The following is a 21628-nucleotide window of genomic DNA, read 5'->3' on the forward strand; positions in this document are numbered from 1 at the left end:
CAATACAATTTTTTAAATTTTATCTCGATCCCTTATTATGTCGTTCTTGTCAACAAACTACAAGATTTTACATATTAAAATTATAATAAAATTTTAAAATAATTTATAAATTTATTAATGATATGTCCTAACATAATTCCTCGTCGTGTATAAATTTATAAAACACAAAAACCCTTTAATAGTTTCATACTTGCAATTTATGGTAATGTATTTAATTACCACACTTAATTGTCAAAACTTACTTGGAGTAGTGGCTAGAACTAGATTTTCTGTACTAGGAGTGAAATTGTATTTTACCCCATCTATTCAAAAAATGGACAAATTAATCCCTGTACATAAGATCAAAAAGAGAATGAGTTCTTCTGTTAAAAACTTCATCAATTTCTACCGTTAAAACTAGCCCATGTACGTTAACATGAGGTATATGTAGCACGCCACGTGTAACTGTCTGGTTATTTTGTGAGTTAAGCTAATTTTTAACAATAGAAATAGATAAATTTTTTAATAAAAAGGATCAATTTACTCTTTGATCTAACATACATGAACTAATTTGTTCATTTTTTTAATAAAAGAAATAAAATGTAATCTGACTCTTAATACAATAGTCTCCACGATGCTTTCATCTTTCAAATTCAATTCCGATCATCCTTTTTCCCCTTCTTCCAATATTATAATATTATAGTGATCACACTTATCCAACGTAAAAGTAATAAAAAAAACATAAAATAACATTGTAATATGGAAACTCCAGCTTTGTGTTGAAGTCGAAGTAAAACCAAAATGCACAAAGGGACAGGCAGGAAAAGGGGTTCAAAAGATGGCGCAAAGGGTTCAGTGGAAGACGGTTGGCAGAATGGGCGTATAATATTTGTGGGTCGAAACAGCCTTGAAGTCGCAATCCCAAGGCCATGGAGGGTTGCTGTTAATTTGTGGGGGCGTTTTTTCCCGATTGTGACACTCAGGGCCCTCCCCGCAACTTGGCTCATCCACTCCACGTGGGAACATCGTCTCCATCCTACTCACCACCCTTCTCTTTGCCACTTTGGCTTCTATTTAGTGTTACTATTCCCCCCTTTGATTTTTCCTTATTCCCCAAATATGTATAATTTTAATTGTATCTTTTATTAGTGGGTCCATAGAATCGGATGAGGATGTTGGGTCATTTTCTTTGCCTCCTAATTCTCCCTCTAATCTCTTTGATTTAACTCTTGTAGTAATAATTATCTATATTTTGTACAAATTTGCAAAAAGGTGATGAAAACAGCTGTGGTAATTATTATAGATTTATGATTGTGCGTGCATCTCTTCTTTTTTGTTCTTTTTCTTGTTTGATATATATAATTCAATGGAAATTTTGGGTTTCTACTATTGAGTTTGGTGGAATATATATATATATACACAAATATTACAATAATTGATATTTGCAATAATAATATGGAATCTCAAGGTTGCTATGAAATCTACAAGCACATCTCATGTTTGGACTATAAAAATCATTGAAACCAATGGTAACCAAGTATTTCCTCCTACTAATACTTTCCATAATAATTTCTAGAAAGAAAAAAAACAGTATCTAATTAGTGTTATTATTAAAATGAAAACTATTCACATTTATATGAAAAATAAAGGTAAAAGTGCTTTGAAGGAGGTCATCTTGTTAAAAATTTTATCTATTTTTCGTTAAAAACTGGTCCTTATACGTTAGAATGAGGCACAACTATTTGGTTATTCTCTCAGCCACCACGTCAGTTTTTGAAGTAGAAATGATGAAATTTTTAATAAAAATAATTAGTGTGCTCTTTAATCTAATATATAAAGATTAATTTGCTCATTTTTTGCCTCAATGATGCTTTTACTAATAAACAAAAAGTTTATTGAATTTTATTAGATTGAGTGGTAAGAAATTCCATGCCTCTTAAGTATTATGGATGAGAAAAATAATACTAAGAGAAATTTGCCCTGTTTATGATCCAGTTTGATTCGACTTCAGTTTTAATCCAGAACCAAACCCAAAATATAAAATCTAATGGAAAGAATAAAAAGAAAATTTCCAAAAAAAAAGAAAAAGAAAAAGGGGGTCAATCCTTCAACTTTTTTTAGCAAGTATAATATATGAGATTCTATTGAATAGTTCATAAAATAACAAAAGTTAGCCATTGGCTTATGATTTGGAATTTGACCCCATTCAATTTGCATTATTATTATTATTATTTTGAAATATAATCACATGGACCTTTCACACCATTTTATCCCTATTTAAGGACTCGTCCAAAGCCCTACTCCCACCAAACCAATATTCATCATCTTCCTTTCTTTCTTTCGACTCTATTTCAGGTTCATTGAAATTAAAAGAAAAAACTACACCAAGCAAAGAATTTTCAGGGTTTTTCGACAATGGATCAGAGCCTGTTTCGCCTTGTTGATCAGGAACAAGATTCGTTTCAACGTAAATGGACTTTGGTCAATGGTCCGGTCATAATTGGTGCTGGACCTTCGGGGCTAGCCACTGCTGCTTGTCTAAGAGAACAAGGGGTGCCCTTTGTTGTTCTTGAACGAGCTGAATGTATAGCTTCTTTGTGGCAAAAACGCACTTACGACAGGCTGAAGCTTCATCTTCCAAAGCAATTCTGTCAACTCCCTAAACTACCATTCCCTGAGGATTTCCCTGAGTACCCAACAAGGAAACAGTTCATTGAATACCTTGAATCATATGCTAAGCATTTTGATATCAACCCAAAGTTCAATGAGTGTGTGCAGTCAGCTAGATATGATGAGACCAGTGGTTTCTGGAGGGTCAAGACCATTGTCACCAGTGGTTCAAACAAGATCGAGCTTGAGTACATTTGCCGCTGGCTTGTGGTGGCCACCGGTGAAAATGCCGAGCGTGTGGTGCCTGATATCCAAGGATTGGCTGAGTTTGGTGGTGAGGTTATTCATGCTTGTGAGTACAAGTCGGGTGAAAAATTCCAGGGTCAAAAGGTGCTCGTTGTCGGCTGTGGCAACTCTGGCATGGAAGTTTCACTTGATCTTTGCAACTACAATGCTTCACCATCAATGGTGGTTCGTAGCTCGGTAAGTCATTAAAACATGCCTTACTAGCTTTTCTTTGAAGAGAAATTTGAGCATGGAGAATAAATTTGTAATGGGATTTTTGTTCTGTTTTAACAGGTCCATGTCTTGCCAAGAGAAGTCTATGGGAAATCCACATTTGAATTAGTTGTTTTGATGATGAAATGGTTACCCCTTTGGCTTGTTGACAAGTTGATGTTGGTTTTGGCTTGGTTGGTGCTTGGAAACGTTGAGAAATATGGGCTTAAAAGGCCATCAATGGGTCCATTAGAACTCAAGAACACTAAGGGGAAAACCCCTGTATTGGACATTGGTGCATTGAAGAAAATCAAATCAGGTGACATCAATGTTGTTCCTGCTATCAAACGTTTCTCATATAGACAAGTCGAGCTCGTTAACGGCGAAAAACTCGATATCGACTCGGTCGTTTTGGCAACCGGATACCGCAGCAATGTTCCTTCTTGGCTTCAGGTAAGAAAAATGTTACTTTACTAAAAAAACCAACATGATTTTTGTCCTCTTGGGAAAAATTGTTAGTAATATTGATTTTGGTTACATGATGAACAGGAAGGTGAATTCTTTGGTGAGAATGGGTACCCAAAGGCACCTTTCCCGCATGGTTGGAAAGGCAATGGTGGATTATATGCAGTTGGGTTCACAAGGAGAGGGCTCTCCGGTGCTTCCTCAGATGCCATGAGGACAGCACAAGATATTGGCAAGCTTTGGAAAGATGAAACTAAGCAACACAAAAAGATAACAATTGCTGGCCATAGACAATGCATTTCACAGTTCTAAAGTCTCACTCCTCAGTGCAACAAAAAAATAAACAAAAAATACTGTAAAAAATTGAAAATACTGTAAAATACCCCCCCAAAAAAAGTAGCACAGGCTGACAGAGCCCTCTCCAAAAGCCCAAGTTTTGAGTTTTTTTGGGCATTTTGTAAACTGAGGATGATGAGGCTTTTCTTTTCTTTTCTTTTTTTGTTTTGTTTTAGGGACTAAGTTAAATGATACACTTCCATCGTTGCTGTCTTTTTGTCTTTGATTGGTTTCAATATTCTTATTCATTCATGATACTGATTTATACAAAAACAAAAAGAGCTGCAATCCAGAAATTCATGACTTAAATAGAAATCAAATAAACTCTAAAATCTTTCTCTATTACAGTCGATAACAACAACTAATCTTCTCGCCGTGAATATATTTAAACGTTGATCATAGATGATTAGATGAGATAAGGTAGATGATGATGAGTGACCATGGAACTCAAGTCAGTTCCCACCACCATGTTGGTTATTTTTCTTTTTATGTAAGGATGGCCAAACTTTTAAAACTATGATTATAATTATTATCTTTATTTGATTGACCAACTTTTAAACTCAATAATCTAAGGCTTCAAACACTGAGTCACTGATGCCTTTGCACATGGATTGAGGGCCTCAATGCTCTCATTTGCCAAATTTACAGTTAGATTTTTTCTGTAAAGCATATTCCATTACTTAGAAGTGAGAAATAATACCTCAGTTTATGTGTCCTATGAGCTGTTCTAATTTTCCAATTACAACATTACCACAATTTCATGGAACTTGAACCCTTTACCTACAACTACAAACCGATAAAAATATTTTATATATGTCTTCGGAGGAAGCCCTTTGTATCGGTGCCACTTAAAAGGATAAACTACTACAATAGTCACTTTTGTTTCTCTTAGGTTATATTTTAGTCACTTATATTATCGTGTTGTAACATTTTAGTCACTGGACGTTAATTGCCGTTAATAGTGTAATAGAAACTTAACATGGCACGTTAAAATTTTTGTTTGAATTGATGATTTAATGTGTCACGTCAGCTTATCGTTACACCATTAACGTCAGTTAATGGCTTAGTGACTAAAATGTTACAACATGTTAACGTAAGTGATGAAAATGTAATATTTCAAACATAAGTGACTAAAATGTAACCTGAGGTAAACAAAAGTGACTATTTTGGTAGTTTGCTCTTTATAAAATTTTAAATTATTGTACTTTGACCCCTAAAAAATTATAAAAAATTTATTTAACCCTTTAAAATTATAAAGATATAAACTATTGAAATGATAAAATTATATTTTTACTATCATAAAAATATACAATTTAATTCCGACCCAAAAAACTTAAGCTCTGAGACTATGGGTATCTGACACAGATATACTACTAACATGGTGGAGAAATATGTATAAGCAGTCAAAGAAAACCTTCTTTTAGGCATGTATTAATTCCATTTATGTTTTATGTCTGAGCAAAAGAGAAAAAATTGTATTAATTCCATTCTAATGCAAAACAGCCCATTCCCTCTTCTTTCTGTAAAGTGTATGGCTAGCCATAGAGCAATCCCTTATTTGGGAAGTCCAACACATAAGCATTGCTTCTTTCACTGAAAGTCGTCTGGAAACTAAAGTCCAAACTTCAATTTGCTCCAACGCCCCTAAATATTGTACTCCCAGACAGAGAATATAGGCCTAACTTGAAGATATTATGATTGAAAAAGACGAACAGGAATTTCGAATATAAATCTTAAAGCGGATATAAAAATATAGAAAATCAAATCTTTTAACACCACTAATAATTAGAGCAGTAAAGCTTGTAAGAACCCATCTTCTTTTATTCTTTTTTGAATAATCTCAGATCATATCTAATCTTTTTAAGACAACCCATAAATAGAAGGATAATGTGTTTCAGTGCAGTCAAACCCACAACCTCCTATTATGACAACAATGCCCATGCCTGCCAATTGAGTTAAGACTCAATTGGCTACCCATCTACTTAAAAATAGGTAAATTAATCTCTGTACATTAGATCAAATAGCAAACTAATTCTTCTGTTAAAAATTCTAACTATTTCTACTAATAAAAACCGGTTACTTTATGTCAGCAATATAAGGTACATGTGGCATGCTACGTGTAATTATTTGGTTATTCCGTTAGTATTTCAGTTTTTAACAGTAAAAATGAATAAAATTTTTAACAGAAAAAATCAATTTATAGTACTTTAACTATATAATTCAAGTCTTAGCGTTCTTCCTTTTGCATTTCTTTTTTAATTAAGAATTCAAGCTACTGAAAGGAGCTACTCGAGAGGGCAATAAAACCCACAACGTGTGTGTATAAATATTCAAAACCAAGTATAAGCCATGGGGCCTTTCTCTTCATATTCCCCAAATAGAACATAGAAACAGCCTGCATTGGTCTTACAACAGGCCACAGGGAGCTTCATTACAAATGCACTTCAAAGCAACAACTGATCAGTTTCTTTGGGCTCTTACAACATGTCTTTTACACAGTTTATCTACATGTTTCCATACTCCCTATAACTTGGCCATGACACTGATAACCGTAGCAATGCATGTTTGTGAGTCCCTGGTCATCACTGCTAAACAATACTGAGAACAAGCACATGGGATGGCTACCTTTTCTTTCCCTGCTAAAATCCTTTTTACAAAGGGACCCATCATTTTTCTTCTTGTACAAAACCATGATCCTTCAGTCAGAAACTTGTGTCGACTCCGGCGGGGTGGACCGGAACCAAGCAATGGCCATTGCTTAGGGTTTGGTAGAATCTACAAACAATGATTCAATCCTTATTTTCTGAATAATTCAACATATCTAGCCTCAAAAGAGAGTTGACAAAATACAAACAATTGGATGATCACATGTTAAAATCATCACACTTCTTATAGGTTAATATCTAAGAGGATTACTTAAGAACAATTGGTATACATGGCTGAATCTCTAAATTTCACTGCTAACACAGGGATGATGATGTTTGTCTCATAGTACTAGAGGCCTAACGGCTGTGATTCTAATATTTAGTATATAAAAATAGGTTTATTTTTTAAAAATGTAACATTTTATTAGGAGTTACTTTCCCATTCCATTAATAATTAGCCTTTCTTTTATTTGTATTTAGGGTATTAATTTATTTATTATAAAAAATATGTCCGATGCCTATTTTTTATTTTTTTTATCTCAAGTAAATATATATTTCTTTTATTATAAATATATTTGTTAAAATGTATGTTTTCATTAAATAAAATTTTAGTATTAAGATAGTTTTAAGCTACATACATAATATATGAATACACTTCAATTAATATACAAGTTGTTTTTCAAATGTATTCATCTATCAAATTTAGTCCAAATTTAGTAAAAAAAACATTGATATAGGATCTAAGAGGCAATTACTTAGAAGTACGTTTTGTACAACAACTCTTCCTATCTGATAAAAAAGGATCCCATGATCCTGACTTTTTTATAAAAATAACCTTAAAAATTAATTAATTACTTAAATAACCTATTTTTTGATAAAATAATAAAATAACCCAAAATTTACAATAAAAGTTGGTGGAGCCAAAGTGTTTGGCGCCACCAACATGTCACGTCAGTAATTTACATTAAAAATTTAATATTTTAGTAGAACCATATAGAATGACGCAACTTATTTAAATATTAAGAAAATACTGTAATTTATGAAAGTATAAGAGACTTAAGCAATTTTACATTTTTTTAGTGAAGCCAAATAAATTAGCGCCACGATTCCAAGAAAATAACTAACTGTCACCTATTTCCCTATTAAAACAGGTGAAGGCAATTTTTTTTTCCTTTACGTCACTTTTGTCCTTTTTCATTTTTTTTCTTTTTAAGTTTTTATTTATTTACTTTTTTAAGTTTTTTTATTTGTCCTTATTTATTTCATTTATTTGTTTATTATTAATTTTAAAAATTTGAAATGTTTTATAATATTATTTTTAAAATTTTAAATATATTTTTAAAAATATTTTTAAAATTTAAAGTTTATTTTTTACATTTTAAATATATTTTTTAATAATATAAAACATTTTAATATTTTAAAGATATGACCTTTTAAATTTATTATTAGTTTTATAATATTTTAATTTTTAATTTTAATTTTTTAAATATATTATTTTTAAAGATATGACCTTTCAAATTTATTATTTGTTTTATATATGTTAAATGTATATTTTAAATTTTTTAATTTTAAATATAATTTTATAAATTATTAATTTTAAATCAATTTTAAAGATATTAAAACGTTTTTAAATTAAATTTAAATTTTAAAATTAATATTTTATTTGGTTGAGCCATTTAGAATGGCTCCATCACTTTATTACAAGTGTAATTTTTTTATATTTTTTAATATAAAGATTAAATATTTTATATTTTACCTCTTGGTTCTCTAGCATATATAGAATGGTGAAATTGTTGTGTTCATAGAAGAGTTCAAAAATTCTGTTGAAGATGAATAATGAGGTGTTTTTGGTGTATGTTCTTTTTTATGGTGAAATTGTAGAAAGTGATGTTGGTTGTGTATTTCAAGGTCGGCAAAGAGTAGGTTTACCATTAAAAAAAATGTGAAGCTGGTAGAAATGAAAAGGAAGATCAATGCAAAAATAGCTATTCGTTGTGGAAAGGAGATGTCCAGATTATTTTACAAGTTTCCAATCTCTACAGATCCGTTCAAATTTTGTGAGATGCAGCTGCTAGATGATGATGACTTAGGCACTATGATGAAAATATGGTGGTCAATTGGGAGTGAGAACCCCCAACCAGTTGAGTTATTTGTTGAGTTAGCAGACTTAGAGCCTGTTGAGAATGTTAGTCCAACAAGTCAACATCGCAAATTTGACTTTGATCTTAATGCCAGATGGACAGACCAATTAGAATGCGAAGGGACATTGCAGATACCCAAAAATCCTAATTATTGTGGGAGCTCGTATAACAACCCTACCCCCGATCCCCATCTACAAATACATCCGGAAGTGATAATAAGCACAGAGGCAAATATCAGAGAAATAACCAATAATGGTAAAGATTTTAATTAGGACGTTGAAGATTTTAGTGACCCCGATGTTAATGAGGTTCCGGACAATACCAATGATAAAAGCTCGAAGGAGGTTGAAGATGTTCACGGCCCTTCATTCAGTAACCCGAGTCGTGGCATTATTTTACGAAATGAACGTGTGGGCAACATGTTGAACGTAGATCCAGATGCAGCGCATGCATCCGAGTTTTCTGAGTATGCCAATATAGTACCTGCTCATAGATTAGCGTCAAATTTGTAGTTCGAAGAGTTATTTGTTGGGCAACAGTTCGAGAACAAGGCGAACTGTGTGTTTGTCATCAAACAATACAACATGAAGTTGTCGATTGATTACAAGGTTGCCAAATCTACACTGACATTATATGTTGGGGAATGTTGGAGAGTCGACGATGGGTGTGGTTGGCGAGTTCGGGTTACATTTATACAGAGGACTCAACAGTGGCAAATACGAAAATTATAAGAGCGTCTTTGCATTATCTTTGACAGGCTGAAAAGTCTTGTTGCTGCAATTCGACAATCTGAGGTTTTGTGGAGGTCCGCCTATTATATTTGTCACATTGTTGTCAACTTCCACAATAAGTACAATAACAAAGACTGGCGCAAACGAATTGTGAACATGGGTAAAAATATCATATTTAAATTCATATTTGTAAATATTTCGAGTCTATTTCCTAATTGAGATGGTAACATATTTTATCGGAATACATACGTAGGATACGAGCTGGAAGCACACCGATTCAGACATAAGTTGGCGAGGTTAGAGACTGATATGGCGGGATTCAAACCTTCTCTCAGACAGTGGTTGGGTAGCATAGAGCCGTGGCAATAGGCTCAATATTTTAACGAGGGGTACCGATATGATCATATGACAACTAACCTCGTTGAGGTCGTTAACTCTGTCTTGAGGCGTATGCCTCACTTGCCAATTTCAGCGATTTTTCAGCCACGTTTTACAGGCGAGCAACCTTAATGCCAAAAATAGAGTTGAAACAAGCAAAACAGTTAAAGGCAGGATACGTGCACGTCGAAAAAATCAGGGATGCCATGAAAGAGAACGCTCAAAGAGCTGGGTCGATGAATGCAAAACTATATTCCCAAAACTTGGAAACTTTTCGAGTGATAGAGTACATCAATCGTCGGTCAGGGATCCCACCACGATTTTACGAAGTTGATCTCTGAAACAAACGATGTAAGTGCAAGATGTTCCAAACACTACGATACCCGTGTGTGCATGTGGTTGCAGCGTGTGCTACCTATAGTTTGAATGTCAAAAAATATATCAACGATGTGTACACACTTGAACGTATGTTGCATATTTAGGGTGACGAGTTCCCCATATTAAAGGATGTATCGACATGGGAAGTGCAACCACATGTGTTCGAGATGTTACCAGATCGGTCACTACGTAAAAGAGTCAAAGGTCGACCAACAACAATGAGGATTCGGAACGACATGGATATAAGAGAACAGGTCGATCCAAAGCGTTGCACCATATGTAGAATAGTTGGCCACAATCGAAGCAAATGTCCCCATGGAAACGTCTATACTGGTCAATCTTCACAGCCAGAAAGAAATTAAATGTTGTACCTGATGTTTGCATTTTATGATCTTTTAGAAATAAAATTTGTATTATTTAGTGTTAAGCTTTTATTTAAAATTAATAGTTGCAACTTTTAATACTTTAAAAGATATTATAAATTATACAAAAAAGACTAATATATAAGTTGTGGAACCCTAAACCAATACAATAAATATTACATAACACTTGAAATTTACATAACTCAAAATTGGAAAGAATCGTGAGTGGTATCGTTGTTTAGGGTATAACAGTTTACGAGCCTTCGTTGTCGGGTGGATGTTGGGGTGTACTATACACATTAGGAGGATCGGTAGCTGGATGGAATGTGGCCTGAGGCAGGGTGGAATACATGTTATTACCAAATATATCAAATAATATCGGTGGTTGCTCTGGGTGAAATAAACTCGAACCGCCTATGTCCGAGTGATATGAAATCGAATCACCCATATCCAGGTGATATGAACTCAAGCAGCCCATGTCCGGGTGATATGAACTTGAACCACCCATGTCCAGGTGATGTGAACTGCTCTGCGACTCATCACAAAAAGCGTCAACCCATTGGTCTGATGTGTTCAAATGTTGGTCCTCCGAGTTGGGATCTGCCATATGTTGATCCTTTAGCTCCCTCATAGGTTGATTTCCACATCTGTAGCCATGACCCGGTACTATCATAAGTTGTCCACCATATAAATAAATGCGCCATCGAGTCATGTGCCACTACATGTATTCAGTCGAGGGACTGAAGTCAAACATATAAGGTGCAACTCAGGCCGCCTGTCATATTGGGCATTCCGTAGTGCTACATAACATTGATGTTCCACGCTCCAATCTGTTGTATGTTTCCCCCTCATGGTCTTACCGTGGACATCAACAAATTGTTGTGGCTCGACCGGCACAAATTGTCTACACCTAAATTGTTGCATAACTCGATCACTGTTGTACCACTCAATGGTTGAGAAGTTAATGCACCACATATGAGCTTTAGCGTGAACCCACTGAGGAATAAGGGTTGCAATGTTTGGTGCAGAATACGACATTCACAAGAACTGCACAATATAACACAATGAGTTAAGTCACATCACATACTACAAGTGGATAAGTTAAATCAATGTTACTTAAACCATATTAATATCTATTACTTTCTCTACGGCATACGCCTCTATCATTTGGCGGTAAATGATTAATGTTTGGCTCGCACCAATTCCCGGAGACATGGCCCATCTAAAATCGAAACAAACACGTTAGCAATTAAACTTTGGAAAATATTATCCATACTTATGAGTCGTTAAATGTTAAGTATAATTTTGTTTTTACCTATTTGTAAGTGGCCACGGATATGATTGGTGCCTAACAGCTGCTAAAAACGACAGCTTGTATAAAGCTCAAGATTGCAGCAGACCCAGACAACCAGTCATGTTACTAACCCCATGTTTTGTTGCTCGGTAAAGTTCATAGTACAATACGGCCAACATTTTCGATCTCCAGTTGCAACTACCGGCACGAGAGAAATCCTTCAATAGAGGCAAGTACTTTAAGTGGACCCTAATAGACGTGTTGTTCGGCATAAGTACCCCCCCAATCAGCTGCATAATATAGGATCGAGTAGCACACATCACCTCGTGCTCAGTGGCAGTGCTCGATAACTCCTTAAAATTTGCTCTCAACCATGCCAATGTCAAGCATGTGAAATTTTGTTCCCCATCACTTAGGGACCGTCCAAGCAATCTGTGGCATAGTATTGAAGGTTCCAACACTTTGTTCTGACTCGTGACTACAACACCGTCAACTCGTAACCCAAGTTGCATAGCGACGTCTTCTAATGTGATAGTGCACTCTCCGCACGACATAATGAATGTGTGGGTCTCCGTACACCACTGCTCAACTAAGGCGGATATTAAGTTCGCCCTCAAGTCAAACCTCCGGATCAATGTGACATCTCCAAATCCCGCCAACTGTAAGTATGGCATGATCCGCTCATCCAAATCATACTTGGGAAAATGAAACCGCGACCTCAAAACCTGATACCCATCCTGTATGGTAAAATTTTTATACAAATATGATAAATCAATTATCTATATAATTTAAACATAAAGTTATATATTGAAGAGTAAAATTGAAAGGTTGAGAAAATAAAAACATCACACTTATACTATACCAACATAAACATTCTAAGTATTTTTATTTAACTTAAATTAAATAAGTAATAAAATATTAATAATAGAATGAAGATTTGTCATAAAATATTAATAATAACACGAGAAATTAAATGTGATTATTATGTCCTAATTATAGTTAAGCATTAAAACTAAAGGCAACCATATAACTACAAAAGTACATAATAAAAAAACAATAATGTCCTAAAAACTATAGGTGATATGGGTAAATATAAAAATAAAAAGACTTATTTTTATTGAATTGATATCTATAATAATACATAGAGTTTTACATATAATATAAACTAGGCATATTCAAACTCGAAAATTTATTTTACATATGAGAACTTTTATGAAAAAATTCACTCGTTAAAGAAAAATATAACTTTTTGTACCTTACAAATGGAACCAAGCACAATAAACAGTAAAATTAAGCGTAAAGGTCGTCATATTAAAAAATTAATATATAAATTTATGAATGTGTACTAAATTAAAAAAATTATAACTAACATGTAGAGATCAATTTCATGCAAGAAAATAGTTAAAATAAATAATAACAACCAAATAGAGATCAGTTTCATGCCATCAAAATACGTTGAGAAAAGTAGAGCTTAGCAAGAAAAACGAGAAACTAAAACGATTTTTTATTTAATTTATAATTAATTTTACTGTTTCGTTGATCATCGATAAAGTGTGATCCGTATTTGATCAAAAGATATTTTAATATATGCATAATATAAAAACATAAAGGTAATATAATTAATTATTATATTACAATAACTATAAAATATAAAAATAAAAATATAAATAACTTACTCTTTTTTTTCTCTTTCTTCCTTCCTTCTACAAATATTTGAAGGGACCAAGGCCCACCTTATACAAGACATTCATCTTCTTTTTTTTTTCTTTTTAATTAATAATTGTTAATAACGGGTCACATCACTGATGTCATTGACATGATGTGACCAGTTATAATATTTATTTTTATTTTTATTTTTAATATATATTTTAAATAAATTTATATTTTTAACAAATAAATCTTTTTTAACAAATTATTTTATTTTATTTTTTCTAATTAATTCAATTTTCACTTTTAGATAAAATATTATTTTTAAAATTTTAAATAGAATTTAAAAAAGGTTTGAGTATCTTTAAAATAATTAAAATCATAATTTAAAAATTATATGTAAAATTAAAAATATTTAAAATATACATTTAAAATATTACAAAATTAATAATAAATTTGAAAGGTGATATCTTTAAAATATTTAAATGTTTTATATTATTAAAAATATATTTAAAATTTAAAAATAATATTTAAAAATTTTAAAAATAATTTAAAATATATAATTAAAATTTTAAAAATAATATTATAAAACATTTCAAAATTTTCAAAACCAATAATAAACAAATAAACAAATAAATAAAATAAATAAATAAGGAGAAATAAAAAACTTAAAAAAGTAAATAAATAAAAACTTAAAATGAAAGAAAAATAAAAAGGACAAATCATAAAAAGTGACGTGAAGGAAAAAATAAAAAAAATTTGTCTTTACTAGGAAATAGGTGACAGATAGCTATTTTCTTAAAATCTGGTAGCGTAAATTTATTTAACTTTACCAAAAAAAGGTAAAATTACTTAAACCCCTTATACTTTTAAAAATCACAGTATTTCTCTAGTATTTATACAAGTGGCGCTATTCTATATGGCTCCACCAAAAATTTAATTTTTTAATTTAGATTGTTGACGTGGCATGTTGGTGGCGCCGAACACTTTGGCTCCATCAATTTTTACTGTAGATTTCAGGTTATTTTCGTATTTTATCAAAAAAATAAGTTAATTAAGTAATTAATTAATTTTTTAAGGTTATTTTTATAAAAAAGCCCCTTATCCTGAATCGATCTTACTTTGGATCACAAATCCCGAGTTTGTCTATAAAGAGCAGATCTAATTGAATTAGTGTCTATAATTGATATCTTCTATGTAATACTAATAGATAGGGCCTCATTGGTAAGTGTTATAACATCTCGTGCATTGGAACCCACAATTATGGACTTGAATTCATTAGTATGGAATATTTTCTTTTCCAAGTGAAACCCCCTACTATATGAAAGAGTGAAAAAGTGCTTTTGTTGTTGTGGAATAAGAAGCATTCTATCTTAATACATGTATTTAATTTATTCTAGACTATTAAAGTGGAATTCGTTTTTTGGGGAATATGAGTCGAAACAATAACAAGAATATTTCTAGTGGAACATCTTTCACAATCCTTGGAGAGATAGTTCATTAATAGACCCAGGGATAAGTAATTCGCCTCATTCACATCCAGATCATGAATGCTTGGAATCCATATTATGCAAGGAAACATTGTTTTTGTTAGTTCAAATTGAGGGTGATATAAAATCAGTCTATTTCCAACATCATATCCATAGTTAATACATTCATCATAGTTATCGATTCAAATATTTTATAATAATAAAGATTGTTGAAGAATGTTATTATTAAACATTTAATTTAAATACTTGTTGATGATAAAATTATTGAAAATATTAAAATGTTTGAATACAATTTTAAGAAAGTGTTGAGTATAACAAATGTATTGTTTTAATTTTTTTCGAGATTTTGATCGATAATTTTCAATTTGAACCAAACATCATGAAGTAACTTTACAATAATAACATTCTCATCAATTACATTACAAGGAACTATATTCTATTAGAATCACAGAATGAGAAAGCACTAAATATCCCATAGCGATAAGTAACTATCTACCTATTTATTCTATTTAATTTTTTTTGCTGAAATTTTAAAATGAAATGAAAATTTATTAAGGTTCTCATACATGTTTTAATTTTTTAATATTAATATTTTATTATTTAATCAAATGAAAATGTTCAATGATTAATCAAAGATATTCTAAATCTCAATTTATAAAAATAAGACAAGTCCTAGATGATGTCATCCATGATATTAGTGAAAAACTCGTGCCGCATTTTTATGTTGGCATTGAGTTGTTGTTTTTAAAAACCACTCTATCAAAAAATCTAACTTCAAACCTTAAACTCAGAAATTAAAAATATCTTAAATCCCAACTACAACTAAACCAATTCTAAATCATATAAATACAAAAGTACAAAAATCTTAAACCCTAAAATCCAAAAGCCTAACTTTTAAACATAATCATAAACCTTTAAATTTACTTTAACATAAAAAACCAAAAATCCAAAATCTTAAATTCTCTACCCAACCACCGAACATTAAACCATTAACATTCCTAACACTAATCTTAAACCCTAAAATAACAAGCCCTATTCCAAAAACCACTTACCTTCCCCACCCAATAACTAAACACTAAGCCCTAAACATTACGTCCCGACAATAATCCTAAATCTTAAATCCAAAAATTCTAAACTATGAAATCAAAATTCTAAATGTTAGATATAAACCACTAACCTAATATTAACAACTAAACTTCAAATATTAAACCCTAAATCTAAAAGTCTAAAATCTAAACATGGTGATAAACATTTAAATATTAAACCCCAAAATCATAAATCATGTGCCATGAACTAAAACTAAACCCGAAAACTCAAAAATCAAAAACCATCCATTATATACATAAACTCTACACCCAAAAACCTAAACCTACCATAATACTAAACACTAAATATTAAATAATAAATCTAAAACACCAAACCATAAAAATCAAAACTCTAAATTTTAAACATAAACCCTTAAACATTAAACCAAAAACACCAATCCCTAAATCTAAACATCAAGTCCTAACAAAAACATAAACCCAAAACTCTAAATAATGAAAACACGAACCTTAAATACCAAAAAATCAATATATTAAATACTCTACCAAAACCCTAAACCCTAGACCTAAGCCTCAAATATTATATTTTAATATTAATCCTAAACCTTAAGCTCAAAACTTGTAATTCAAAACATAAACCCTAAATCTAAAAACCCAAACTATAAACTCATAAACAATAAATCCTAAATCCCAACACCCTCAACCTTAAAATCACAAACTCTAAACCAACATTGTAAAACTTAAATCCAAACACTAGGCACAAATACAAAATAGTAAATTCTAAAATTAAACCCTAAATCCTAAATACAAAAACATTAACCATAAATTCAACCAAAGCACTAAACCTTACAGTTACAAACTCGTACCCTTAAGAAATACTTCATACCACTAATTTTAAACCTTAAACCCTAAATCTTAACTCAACACAAAACTAAAAACCCTAAACCTAAAATGTATATGATCATAAATCCTTAAAACCTAAAATCATAAGACTTAAGCCTTAAAAACCAAAATCTTAAATTCTGCACCTAATAATTGAATGTTAACCCTTAAAATTACATCTTAATCCTAAATTTAACCATAAATCCTAACACAACACTAAACCCTAAATTTTAGAATTTTAAAATCTAAACCTTAAATATCAAAAACCAAAATTTTACATTCTTCACCCAATAAAAAGAACATGAAGCCAAAAACCTTAAAACTTATAACACTAATATTTAATCTCGATCCAATATTAAACCTTGCATCTTTAAAATCTTAAAACCCTAGATCCTAAATTACGATACCTATCATAAATCCAAACATAAATCTTAAGCCTTAAATTTTAAAATTCTAAACTCTAAAATCTTAAGTCTCAAATCATAAATCCTAGATCTCACTTTACTATTATTGATTAAATGAGTAAAGTATTAGTGATAATATATATAAAATATTAGTTTGCACTCTTAAAAATATAAAATGTTAATAAATGTTTGAACATCTAACTTCTTAAGATCATTTTAATATTATTTAAAGTCTTGAATTTTATCTTTGACAGTCCTCAAATAAGAATAGGGAAAGAAAATATGTAGTACGCTATCAATAGAATTTTTAAACTCCACAAATAGAGTTAGGGGTTAACAAGTGTGGTATAGTAAAATATTAAAAAAATAGGCATAAAGACTTTTTTGATCCTCCAACTTTACAAAAAAAAATCATTTAGCCCTCTATTTAATTTTTTATCACTTTTAGCCCTTAAACTTGCATTTTTTTGTCAAATTACCCCAAAATAGATGAAAAAGTTAACATTTGTTAACTTTTCTGTGCGGCATACACGTAGTTTTCTACGTAGATGACACATAAGCATTTAATTAATTTTAAAAAGAATTTAAAATTATTTAAGAATATTTTTATAATTTTAAATTTTTAAAAATAGTTTTATAATTTTTTTGAAATTTTAAATTTTAAAAATTAATTAGATGCCGGAGTGTCATCATGTGACAATCCACATATATGCAACATCAACAAAGTTAAAAATATTAACTTTTTCCACTCATTTTGAGTGATTAACAAAAAAAACTCAAATTTAAGGTTTAAAAAATAAAAATTAAATAAAATGCTAAAATAATTTTTTTTTGTAAACTTGAGGACTAAAAAATCATTATACCAAATAAATACTAAAAAATATATTTTTTTAAAATTACTTATAAAATAAAATAAAATATTTTCGATATACTAAATATTAACCCATAAAAAATTACCTTAAAAAATATAAAAGGAAAAGAAGGCTACTTAAGGCTCAAGTCTCGTTTATATTTGGTTTGGGAGAATGAGCAAGCAAAGCCGAAAGCCCAGCCCACACAACCTGAAAACAATAATAACGAAAGGACAGAGTAAAATTCCAAAAATAGCTGCTGAAACACACGACACGAGACGAGATCAATCTCAACAAACAAATAACCAGAAAGGGAAAAAAAAAATACCATGGCAATTACATCTCATATGCCAAACCTCAGCTATGTTCCTCTAGACCGTCCTGCCTCTTTCTCACACCTTCCTTGCAACGAATTTCTTCGTATTCAAAGCAACAGAGCTTCAACATCGACCAGCTTCAGTTTGGGCATCAATGTCTCCAGGAAGCAATGTAAACCCATGTTGGTGCGAAGCATGGGTTCTTCATTTGGGTCAAGGCTTGAGGAGAGTGTTAAGAAGACCGTGGCTAGTAACCCAGTTGTTGTATACTCTAAGTCTTGGTGCTCGTGAGTTCAAATCTCGATTATTCTCCTAAGTTTCATCTGTTATTTTTTTTAAAAAAAATATTAAATAAATTTGTTGATTTCTTGTGTGAATCGGGTTTTTTTTTAGGGAGATTTGAGTTGGGTTTTTTTTTTTAATGCTTTCCTTGTTTGCAGGTATTCTTCAGAGGTGAAATCATTGTTCAAGAAACTTGGTGTGGAGCCTTTGGTTATTGAATTGGATGAAATGGGTTAGTCTTTTCTTCAAAATTTTTGCTCTTGTTATGTTTATGCTATAAAGTGTGTGTGTGTGTGTTTCCCCTTAGGTTACTCAATATTACCAAATGTTGTAGAGATACTATAATGACCCTTGATTTAGACTCTCTCCACATCACTACATATACCGAGTTTTGGTTGTCACCACGCCTACCCTTACATCAATTACATTAAAGGAAACATATTTCCTTTTTGGCACCTATAGGCCCACCTTTGTTACCCAAAGGTGCACCTCCTTTGGTTCATATCGAGGGAGGGCAGTCGGATGATAAAACTTTGAGGGTTGTATCCAAAGAAGACAGTTTTTTTTTACCTAAGCATACGCTAGGTAACTTGTGGTGGTGTGAGGAGACGTCTGAACCCGGGTCATTAAAGACACTATTTTGGTTCACTTTGACCTTGTTGTTAATTTTTTGTAACTTCATTGGATTGATCGATGATGATAAAGAGTGCTTTTTGATTTCTTGCTGCATTTGAAATTTCCATACAGTTTAGAAATGCATTTGTCTTAATAAATGTCATTCATTGAAGATGGCTGGACGTTTCATTTGAAGAGTCCTTGTGAGTGTGCCCTCTTGCTTCTACCTGTTTGGCCTCGGCCAAGTTGATTGATAACCTGAGGCTGAGATGTTGAATGCAATGAGGATGAATAATGTGAATCTAGAAAATATCAACTTTGAAAGTTTGGTCTATTTTCTGCTTAAATTAAGAAACAAATAATGAAGAACGCTGAGGTCTTCCAGAGGCTAAGTTCACCATATCGGTGAAGTTATAATGAAAATTGAGTGTCTTGTAGTTCTTCGTTGTGCTTCTAAAACCCATTGAAATTATGAAAGTCTCAGATTCGTAACCTCTTTGAAATCATAACAGTAAGTAAAAATTGATCACTTATCACCATGTGACACTTTCTCTTGGAAAAAGTGGTCGGAAAGCTGGAAATTGAGTTTATATAACATTTATCTTATTCAAAAGAATGTTATTTCTGGGTTGTAATTCATGCTTCCATTCTCCAAATTCAACAGAATTTGTGAATGAAGTTTAATATCTCAAATTGGACCACGCAGTCAATTACTTTACATCGTAATATTGATCTTGCTTATTAAAGAGTTCTATCTTTTTCAGGTGCCCAAGGGCCTCAAGTGCAGAAGTTGCTGGAGCGGCTTACTGGGCAACACACTGTCCCAAATGTTTTTATTGGTAAGTTTCTTGAATTAGCATTTACCTAACAGATATAGAACTCCCTTGACTGTAAAACAGTATGCATGGCTTATTGCTTTTATATGTATAAAGCCCTTACCAGTCCATTTATTATCTTTAATGTTTACTAACTATGAAAGGATGCAGTAGAAGGCTGTCTTGTCAGGTTGTTCTTTACCAACAGAACAGAAGTCGGTCATAGTTTAATAAGAAAACCAGTTTGAGCATCATGACTTTGCACTTGGCTTATCTGTTAATGGCTTCTTTTTTTTCCGGTTCAAGTTCTGGTTAAAAGAATCACTTATGAAACAACAGCCCTTTTTTTTGTTATGATTCTAAAAGAAGTTGCAGTGACAGGAAAAATTATCGTGCTCATTGCCTGCTTTGTGATACTTTTGAACTCCAACCTTAAGAACTTTGTTTAAAGTAACCTGTGAAATAACAGTTAGCAATTTTCTTTGGTTATATAAGTATAACTGATGCTCTAATCCTGTATCTGCTTTGAACAGGGGGTAAACACATCGGTGGCTGTACAGGTATTCATGCTTTTTCTTCTCTTGAATGATACATTCTTTAAAATGAGGCCCTGCTGCATCTTTTAATAGCCTGGAATATGTCTAACTGCTAAAATGAATTGACATAAATAGATTCCAAAATAAGACGTTAAACTCTAGACATTTCCTAATAATGTCATACACCATTTTATGGTACTCGGAATTTTGTGATTCTTTCATTCCTGCCATCCAGTGGGGAAAAAGAACCTTTCAAGTTTTCCAATCTTTGTCTTTGGTTTTAGTCGAAAGTAAATTCTCTAATCATTGTCTCTTAAATTTGGATGTACAACATGATTCTTGAAGTGATCTTAGAGGTTTTTTTTTCATTTCTTTTTCTGTTCGAGTAACTTGGGTTTCTTTGGAGTAAGAGACACTTTGTTCTAGAATTTGAGTGAATAGATCTTCAGTTATTGATGCTTCATGTTCTGCAGCAGATACTGTCAAACTATATCGTAAAGGAGAACTGGAACCTTTGCTGTCAGAAGCTACCGCAAAAAGTAAGGAAAACTAGCTCATTCGATATGATCCTGTGGCAAACTTCAGATCCTATTACAAGGCTCGCCATTTTCCTTCTCTTTAAGCAGATATGTTCCATTCTATTATATTTATTTACTTCAGAACCCCATAAGTTAATTGTTTAAAATCTCCTTATTCAAACTAGATGCTAAAAGTATGAAACCGTTGCATGTTATCCCATGTGAACCATGTTTGATTATATGACCAAATTCTTAACCGGTAGGATTTAGTGATTCATGAGTTCCTGGAAAAGAAGAAATGAATCGAAAATAATGTTGCAGACTGCAGTTTACAAGTACTTGGTAGTATTGTTAAGGTACTGTTTTAATTGTAAATGGTTACTTTTAGAATTTATTGTGCTAAAAGATTAC

General features: G+C 31.8%; 2 protein-coding genes across 3 annotated transcripts; both read left to right on the forward strand.

Moving 5' to 3' along the window:
• The first annotated feature begins 2310 nt into the window (after positions 1 to 2310).
• On the forward strand, positions 2311 to 4111 carry LOC105761249 (probable indole-3-pyruvate monooxygenase YUCCA5). The gene is made up of 3 exons (XM_012579008.2): positions 2311 to 3072; positions 3169 to 3540; positions 3637 to 4111. Exons 1-3 carry the CDS (start codon positions 2395 to 2397, stop codon positions 3862 to 3864), a joined length of 1278 nt encoding a protein of 425 aa, XP_012434462.1. The 5' UTR covers positions 2311 to 2394; the 3' UTR covers positions 3865 to 4111.
• Positions 4112 to 18372: 14261 nt separating this feature from the next.
• Positions 18373 to 21555, forward strand: LOC105761224 (monothiol glutaredoxin-S10). 2 transcript variants are annotated; one of them, XM_012578988.2, is made up of 5 exons: positions 18373 to 18738; positions 18892 to 18965; positions 20113 to 20187; positions 20697 to 20723; positions 21176 to 21555. In XM_012578988.2, the coding sequence occupies exons 1-5, from the start codon at positions 18464 to 18466 to the stop codon at positions 21250 to 21252; spliced, it is 528 nt and encodes a 175-aa protein (XP_012434442.1). In that variant the 5' UTR covers positions 18373 to 18463; the 3' UTR covers positions 21253 to 21555. The 2 variants fall into 2 exon arrangements, with proteins under 2 accessions (XP_012434442.1, XP_012434431.1); XM_012578977.2 differs by having other exon boundaries at positions 18374 to 18738; positions 21173 to 21555.
• The last annotated feature ends 73 nt before the right edge of the window (positions 21556 to 21628 follow it).

The sequence above is a fragment of the Gossypium raimondii genome, chromosome 7 (genome assembly GCF_025698545.1).
Source record: "Gossypium raimondii isolate GPD5lz chromosome 7, ASM2569854v1, whole genome shotgun sequence".
Lineage (NCBI taxonomy): Eukaryota > Viridiplantae > Streptophyta > Magnoliopsida > Malvales > Malvaceae > Gossypium > Gossypium raimondii.

Bases quoted from the DNA above. Each gene is read 5' to 3' on its own strand.
- LOC105761249 (XM_012579008.2), top strand. From the start codon at position 2,395: ATGGATCAGAGCCTGTTTCGCCTTGTTGATCAGGAACAAGATTCGTTT. The intron at 3,073-3,168 runs GTAAGTCATTAA...CTGTTTTAACAG, and splicing joins CAATGGTGGTTCGTAGCTCG to GTCCATGTCTTGCCAAGAGA. The intron at 3,541-3,636 runs GTAAGAAAAATG...CATGATGAACAG, and splicing joins ATGTTCCTTCTTGGCTTCAG to GAAGGTGAATTCTTTGGTGA.
- LOC105761224 (XM_012578977.2), top strand. From the start codon at position 18,464: ATGGCAATTACATCTCATATGCCAAACCTCAGCTATGTTCCTCTAGAC. The intron at 18,739-18,891 runs GTGAGTTCAAAT...CCTTGTTTGCAG, and splicing joins TACTCTAAGTCTTGGTGCTC to GTATTCTTCAGAGGTGAAAT. The intron at 18,966-20,112 runs GTTAGTCTTTTC...TATCTTTTTCAG, and splicing joins TATTGAATTGGATGAAATGG to GTGCCCAAGGGCCTCAAGTG.